The sequence below is a fragment of the Marmota marmota genome, unplaced genomic scaffold (assembly GCF_001458135.2).
Source record: "Marmota marmota marmota unplaced genomic scaffold, marMar, whole genome shotgun sequence".
NCBI classification, from domain to species: Eukaryota; Metazoa; Chordata; class Mammalia; order Rodentia; family Sciuridae; genus Marmota; species Marmota marmota.
Genome location: NW_025999895.1, coordinates 977,601 through 985,543, shown reverse-complemented (window position 1 = coordinate 985,543; position 7,943 = coordinate 977,601). Strand labels below are relative to the sequence as shown.

The following is a 7,943-nucleotide window of genomic DNA, read 5'->3' as shown; positions in this document are numbered from 1 at the left end:
CGCCCCGTGCAGTAATCCGCCAAATGAATAAAGGAGAAGCTCAGTCAAGTCTTCAGAGGGGGACTGCTGGGGGGGGGGGCTCGAGCAGGGCGGGGCCCCGAAGTCACCCAGACTAGTGGCCGCCTGGCCCGTAAAACCAGGGTTCCTGCTAGGGTGCCCCAGGTGCTGCTCTCCTCTGGTCAAGCTGGCTCCCCTCACCCTTGGCACACTCAAGGGTTCTGGGTCTTCCTCTAGAGCATGAGCTGGGACCTCTGGCTGCTTCCCTCTTGTTCCACTCCTGGCAGGGCTGACAGAAGGCCCAGAGTTCTGCGGTCTGCCTCTCAGGGTGTCCCCATTGTGCCCTTGCCAGCTGGACCTGCCAGCCCTCCACCCAGGGATTCCATGAGTGGCAGGTGAGCAGGGAGTCTCCCCTGGCTGGACGATGTGTCTTTGGGGTGCTGGGCCCAGGCTCTACCTGCTGCTGGTGCAAATCAGTCCCCAGCCCCTGCTCCAGGGTGCAAGCAGCAGCATATTCTAGGTGCTGGCATGTCTAGGCCAGGCCTGTTCTCTGCCCAGCCCAGCAGCCAGGCAGCCATGCCCTACCAGATCTAGCCTGCAGGCACTGCCTGGCCTCTCTGCTCAGGAATCCCACAGCTCAGGGGTCTGAACATGAGCACCACCCCACTTCTGAGACTGGGGGCACAGAGGGAAAGTGGGTGAGGCTTCTGTTGGGATTGTAAAGCAGACCTCAAAATCAGCTGGATTAAAAGGAAAGGGCAGGCCCATCTTCCTCAGAGGAACCTGGCCCTTTCCACCTGGTTCAGCAGCTCAAAGTGGGAGGGCATTGGGCTGGAAAGCACCTTCATATTCTTCTTTTTGCAGAACTGGGAATGAGCCCAGGGACTAATGCACCCTAGGTAGGGCCTTGCTGTATCACTGAGCCACACCTATAGCCCTAATTCCCGCATCTGAATTCAACAGACATGCCAAATCATTGCCTCCCAGCCCCATTGGTAGGCAGCCCCAAGGCTCTGCGGCCTTCCTGGTCTTGCCACTCCAGAAACCCTGTGGTGGGTGGGTGAGCTGGGGGCAGACACAGCACTTCCCAGCAGGCTTTATTCAGTTGCACCAGAGATGTACAAATCAAGACCAGGAAGTCTGTTGGGAGGGCAGCAGGACAAGTGCACCTTCCTGGAGCCAGGCACAGGGTACTGGGATGAGCTGCAGGGCACAGGGTGCCCAATGGAGAGTGACCCCAGGAACACAGCTCCCCAAAGCCATCCACTCTGTGCCTTCCACAAAGCTGGATAAGCAAGAAGTGCAGCCTCCAGCCAGGCAGGAGGGTCATCTCTCTCCAAGATGGGGGAGGAGCAGCAGTTAGAAACCACTGGATGGAAGCACACAGGAGCAACAGCCTTCAATATCACTGGTCCTCTCTGCCCACCCTGCCTGCTGGGCTGCTCCACTGCCGGATGCCTTCTCTGAGCAGGAGGAGCTGAGAGCCCACTACAAAACAGGCACCTTGCAGGCAGGCAGGAGTAGTGCCCTCCCCACCAGCCCTGCTGGAGCCAGGCCAGTTAGTGGGTGGTGCTGCAGCTTCCTTTAGAATTGCGTGAGCCAAACTCTAAGACGCAGAAGCAGAGCGGGGCAGGCACCGGCACAGGGGCTCTCCATGACAGTCCTCCAGTCGGAAGTCTAGTCGCCCTCCCCCACAGGCTGTATCTCCTGCTGCCTGGTGGCCTCGAGGAAGGCCAGCTCCTTGGCTTCTTTCTTCTGGTTTCGTGCCTCATACTCTAACCTGGGGGCCGGGCTATGGTGAGCTGCGCCAGGGAATCTTCCCTCTGCTGGCAGCTGCTTGGTACCCACCCCAAGGGGCCCTGGGGATACCTGTTTTTAATGATCCTCTGCACAATGAGGTCCGTAGTGAGGTCACTGCCACTGTCAATCTGATAGAAGATGCCTCTCCTCTTGGGTTCCTGGAAGCCTCAAGGAGAGAGAGATGAGTTCCCTCCTGACCACAGAAACTAGCTGTCTCTGCCCTGCCCCAGAGGGAGGCTAGCACAGGGCCAGGAGAGCAATCACTGGTGCTCATTAGCAACCTGCCTCCCTGTCCCCTGGAGCCACACAGCAGCAAGGATCTCTGTGCCATCCCAGAGACAGGTGAGGCCTCAGGGAGCTGCATCGGGGAGCAGTGAAACCCACCTGGTAGGGATCAGAGCCATCCCTGTCAGGCACGATTTCTGTCTTCCCATGACATACAAGGTCCACCTGGGAAGGGAGCAGGGGTCAGCCCAGGTGCCTCTCTGGGAGCCACAGCAGCACCAAGTACCTACCCCATGAGAAGCCTCACCTTGAAGTGACCCAGGAGCTCTGCTGTGACCACATATGGGGCCCCAATCACCACTTCTGACACATACTGTGGGGACAAGGAGCAGAGTAGCTTGGGACAAGGAGTAGTAGCAGAGGTCCCCAATCCTGGCAGGCAGGACTGGAGAATGGTAGGAGATGGCCCTAGATGCAGGGCTGAGGTTGCAGGTGAGCGAGCAGAGACAGGCAGGGCTGGGGCTGGCTGGCCAGGGAGCCCACGGCGTCCTACCTCCTGGGCCTCTTGGGTTCCTTAGTTGGGAAGAAACACACCACCAAGGAGGCCAGACCACCTTACCAAGTGGGATGGACAGGCACCCACACCCTGGCTCAGGGAAGCCTTTGGAAGGGAGAGGCCAGGGGATGTTCCCCTTCCGGGCTGGCTCCTAGCTTGTGCTCACCCGGCAGGCCAGCACACTCAAGGTCCGCTCATGCAGGTTCATGATGGGGTAGTTCTTCCCCTTGTAGCGATTGACCTCCTAAGGGCAGAGCAAGGTCAGCTCAGCTTCAGGACCTCATGTGGACCAGGTGTTCTCCCTCCCAGTGATCCCTTATGGGCAGGAGTTAGGAGAGGAGCCAGGCAGAACGGTTCTGGACCCCAGAAGAGACCCAAGCTCACCCACCCAGGAGGTCTCTTTTGCTTTCAAAAGGCACTTGAAGCCTCGTTCCTCCACAGGCCACTTGTGCCCAACATCCACCCTGGAGCCCCACCAGGGCCTCATGGCCCGTCAATTGTCTGGGTCTGGGGAACAAGGAGGCAGGGCAGAGACCTGGTCAAAGTGCAGGCCGGCGATGACGTAGGGCCTGTCAGCTAGCCTGTACACTTTCTCGAGAAAGTCCACGTGCCCAATATCTGTACACAGGTCAAGAGGCAACAACAGGCAAGAGGGCAGAGAGCTCCCGCCTCCCAGGGAGTTGGCTCAGCACCTCACCACTCTTTCTCCCTGCCAGGCTGCTCTCCCCGCACCCCAGCCCAGTCCCAGGGCCTTGAGGGGCCTGTGGCCCAGGTTCCCCTTCCATGGTGTGGGCGTGGCACCACAGTGGTACGGAGGAGGATACGGAACAGGTCAAAGGCACCAGCCACATAGATAACCGTCTCCCCTGGCTGGGGCTCCTTCCCAGAAGCAAACTGGATGATCTTCTGGGATGTCTGTAGAAACTGGGACACCCCTGTCCAGGGGTTGCGCCCCCTAGGACACTATCAGGCAAAAGAGGAAGCTGGTCAGCAGCAGAGGCCTCTCAGGCATGTCCCTTGTCCAGCTCCTTCCTGGGACCACTCTTCTGGGTATAGGGCTGCCTGTACCCCTGTCTGTCATGGTGGGGATTGGGGAGCAGACGCAGTGGGCACCATGGGTCAGGACTTTACACCCCCACTGCAGCATGCCACAACCCAGAGGCCCACTGGGTCTGTTTCCAGGCAGGTACCTGGAACAGGGCAGGAGCAGGGACACCACCGCCAGTCCAGGCAAGGCCACTGCCACTGGCAGGACTGTGGCTCTGCCTAATGGCCACAGTAGGTACTGCAACTAACGCCAGCTCCACTTGGTGGACTCACCACCATGAGGTATAGAACCTAGTGGCCTGTGGACAGAGCCCTCTGGGAACCCAGCACCCTTAGGCCACCATCTGGTCACCTGGGAGGAGCCTTCTGAGGAAAGTATGTCCCCGGCAGGTGTCGGGTGAGGGGGCTACAAAGGGAGAGAGGGGCAGGCCATTTGGTTAGAGGCCACCTGTCAGTTCCAGGCAGGGAGGGAGGAGAGCTGGCCTTTCCCTAAAGAGAGCCCCAAGGGGAGTGTGGGTGGTGGAGGAGGGGCAGCCAAGCACTGGCTGCACTCCCAGGTGGCCTTACTGGCCAGAGCTCACTCACCTTGCCAAAGCTGTCTGCGTACTCCCTGTACTCGGAGGACATCTCCTGCACAGGAGGGACAGCCGCTGAGGGGTCTTACCCTCCAGACTTGCCAACCCCATGACTGCATAGCTTGTGGCTCCCCCAGCCAGAGGGGAGGTTGAGGAGGAGAAAGATGGGGAAGGGTGGTTGTCCTCAACCCAGGGAACCAGGGACCCTGCCCCATCCTGCACTCACCTGGCTGCTATGATGGGCCTTGGTCACAAGCAGCATGCGGCCCACGAGGTCTGTGGTAGATACGCCCTGGGTGCGTTTGCACTCTCTGGGGGGACCAAAGGGAGTATGGGGGGGTTCCTGTCCTGGACCCACAGGACCCCTTTGTCAGGCTCCACCTGCAGTGGACCCCACCCGAGGGACATGACCTTAACCCTGCCTGTGCACCTCTCTGCACTGACCACAACAGAACACAGAATTGGAGCATGGGGAAGAGCCTGTACTGAGATCAGCTACAGAGAGGCAGGAGCAGAGCAGAAAGGTCACTAAGGCCCATTCCTGCAGTGCTGGGAGCTGGGAGCAGGCAGGGCAGACTCAGGGTGGTCCCCATTCTGCATCAGGCCCCCAGCCTCCCTCACACCCAGGTCCTGCCTGACTGTGCCCTCTCTGCCAAGGGAATTCCAGCTTGCCCCATTTCTTGCAGGAGCCACTGGCCACAACTAGGTCTTTAAAGTAATTAAAAGCCAGCTCCCAAAGGGCACAAGTCCCATAAGGCACTCACCAGCTGTGCTAGGCTGTGGTGGCCGTGCTCACAGCTCTGATCAAGAACCTGGCCATCCCTGCTAAGCTCTGCCTGTAACACTTCTCTGAAGCCCTGGAATTGCCATGAAGTAAGGGCCACAACAAGCGCTCCCCTTCCTGTGTACCCAGTCTTGGCCAGAAGCCCAGACACTCTTCTCAGAGGAGGCCACAAAGCAGCCAAGAATAAGCTGGAAGGAACCCTTGCACTTGGTGCCCTGACTGGTAGGCCACCTGGGGACTTACCTGTACCTCCCAGCCTGTTTCACTTCCTCGTAGGTGTCACGGCCATCTACAGTCAGTGTGATGTCATCTAGAGAGTGACATGCACACCAAGACAAGGAGGCTCAGCCTAGAGCCAGCACCCAGCTCCCCTCTCAGTCCCCAGCCTGTCCCAGTATCTGTGCACTTATTTCTGGGGAGGGAGCAGAGCTTTCCTGGAGCCCACAGGGAGGAGGCCCACCATCGCCAGGTACCACCCGGGACCTGAGCGCAGCCCCAGGCCCTCCCACTCACTGCCGTGCACACAGAAGTCGCAGTTGTACTTGTCCAGCGTCTCCAGGGTGGTGACATAGGGAGCCGCAGGCACCACCTCGTCCACCCACTTGATGGCCTGCACCATTTTGTATCTCTCCTCCTGGGTGAACACCGGGGGCCCTTTGTGCTTGGCGATCTCCTCTATGACCACAAGACAAGACAAGGATGAGAGAGGTGACCTCCAGCCCCCCAGGCTCCTTCCTCAGGAGCCGCCCTGTCCTGTACTTACAGTGGGGTGCAGTAGGGAGCCTGCCTCTCACTGGGTGCTCAGGCCACGGGGCAAGACCACCGCTGTGCTCTGGCCAGCAAAATGGATCAGAGCATTTGCTGGGTAACAGGACAGCCCCTCAGTCTAGGCGCTGAGGAGCCAGGACAGGGGTGGAGGGGATGGGCCGCACAGCCAAGGAGCCTGTCATGAATGCCACCGGCCTGTTCTCTATAGCTGGGGCCTTCCTCAGTCAGGCAAAGCTGGGTTGAGCTTGCCAAGCTCTGGGAAGGATGTGTGGACCTGCCCTACCTGACCCAGTCAGAGAAGACCATGTCAGACTGTGGGTGGTGTGGGCACAGCAGCCTGCACCTTACCATCGGTGTGAACGCCCACAATCAGGTAATCTCCCATGGCTCGTGCCTGGCGCAGCTGGTTGGAATGGCCATAATGCACCATGTCATAGCTGTGGGGACAGACAGGGCAGTCAGGCCCTATGTTAAGGAAGGTAGGTGGTAAGGGGCATTGTGGGGCACATCTTTGATCCTTCCAGAATTCGTGAGATAGCTCTCTTGAAAAAACACCGGGGGAAACTGCTACCCAGGATCTATCCAGAAGCAGGATTTCAGCAGGGAGGTGGGCACTAAGATGTCCACCCCCCAAGATCCAGGGCCAGAGGTCAGGACCCTATCAGTGTCAGGACTAGAAAGGATGGTGCACCCAGGGACAGGCCTGGAGGAGAGCACGGCTGAGGAGCTCCCAGGACAGACTCTCCCACTGGTGGCCGTGGTCACTTCTCAGGCCTCAGGTGGTTTCTGCACTTGTCCCCGTCTTTCACTAAATACAACCTGCTGTGGGGAGTCACTTTAAACTTTAAAACAAACATTGTGGGTTGGGTCTGGATCCTATTCTACCTTGAGGTCCCTGGGGTCAACACAAAACCAAAACTCCAACCAAAGAAGCTTGGGAATCACTGGTTTTGAAAATTTTGGTTCCTTCCCCATTGCCTGGCTTAGTGAAAAACAGCCTGTGTCACTTGGTTCTACAGCTCTTATCCTCAAATCCGAGTCTAGCTATGAGTGCATTCTCCAGTTCAAGGCTCCTCAGCCCCTGCAATGTGCTGGGCCCCAGGTGCTCCTGCACACTTTGGGAACAGCCCTCGAAATCCTCTGTGGGCCAATGCTGGGCCCTGGGTTGGCTCTACCTCCCTCCAGAGATCCCCATCCCCTGTGAGGTATGATCAGGTGACCTGGAGCAGCCCCCCCCACCTCTCAGAATAGCCATTTACCACTCTCACCACAGTGCAGGGGGTCCCAGCAGACAAACTGGGTGGGGTTACAGGATTCAGGCCCAGGGTCAACTTCATCCAGCCATGTGCCCTCTGCACAGGATGGATGGGAGGAGGGGTCAGAGGCTGGATTGGGGGAACACACGGAGGAAAGAGTGACACTGAATCCTAGCTACTGCGGCCTGTGGCCTGATTGGGGTGGGCCCCTGGCCAGGGCCAAGGTCAGAGTACAACAGGAAGCCGAGTTCCCTCTTCCCAAGGTGACTCAGGTGCAAAAGAGACAAGGTTCTGCCCGCTCCCTTTAAGCCTTCTCAGGAGCTATGGGCTGACTAGCCAAGGTCCTTCCCCACTCCATCAGGTGCAGGCCTGTGAAATCACTGAGGGCAGCAAGCTATCGGAAAGGTCAACTTTCCTTCTACTTGTTGACAGCCCCAAAGTTTCTTCAAAACAATGACCTCCTCTAAATCGCCAGAAAGCCCATGGCATTCCTGACCCACCGCGGGCTGGGAGCCTGTGTGCTCCATAGCGCCTCGGACGACCTGGCAGTCCCCAGTGAGCGCCCGAGGGGCGCATCTCCAGTTTTCCGGAAGGACACTGCCGGCTGCATCAGCGTCTGCACATTTCGCGCCTAACCTCGCGCCTAACCTCCAAGTGATCAGATGTCGGCTGGCCTCGCGCAGCCGGGAGCGACAGAGCCCCGGAAGGCTCCAAGCCCAAGCCGGCAGGCGTCGCTGAGGAGCCCAGGGGGACATCAGGGAAACCCTGGACTTGGCCCCCGCGACCCGACCGGGGTCGGTGGCACACCGAAGGGCGCGACCGCAGGCGCGGGCCGGCCCCCAGGCAAATGCCGGCGCCGACCCCGGGAGGAGACTGCTGGCCGCCCGTCCCCGCCCCGCTCACCAGCCGTCGCACCACACCCGCACCGCGTGCCT

General features: G+C 59.2%; 1 protein-coding gene across 8 annotated transcripts in view; it reads right to left on the bottom strand.

The window, feature by feature from the left end:
• Positions 1–1,050: 1,050 nt before the first annotated feature.
• The window catches only part of LOC107157688 (ethanolamine-phosphate cytidylyltransferase), an 18,483-nt gene continuing 11,590 nt past the window's right edge, over positions 1,051–7,943 (bottom strand). The window contains exons 1-14 of one of the 8 annotated variants that reach the window (XM_015504049.2): positions 7,912–7,937; positions 6,101–6,189; positions 5,498–5,659; positions 5,228–5,294; positions 4,427–4,511; positions 4,211–4,255; positions 3,978–4,031; positions 3,403–3,541; positions 3,114–3,196; positions 2,745–2,822; positions 2,330–2,395; positions 2,182–2,247; positions 1,867–1,955; positions 1,051–1,777 (exon numbers count right to left, since the gene is read on the bottom strand). In XM_015504049.2, the coding sequence (XP_015359535.1) occupies positions 1,675–1,777; positions 1,867–1,955; positions 2,182–2,247; positions 2,330–2,395; positions 2,745–2,822; positions 3,114–3,196; positions 3,403–3,541; positions 3,978–4,031; positions 4,211–4,255; positions 4,427–4,511; positions 5,228–5,294; positions 5,498–5,659; positions 6,101–6,182 (1,119 nt within the window). In that variant the 5' untranslated portion in view covers positions 6,183–6,189; positions 7,912–7,937 and the 3' untranslated portion in view covers positions 1,051–1,674. The other 7 variants (XM_048797184.1, XM_015504050.2, XM_048797189.1 and 4 more) reach the window with 7 other exon arrangements.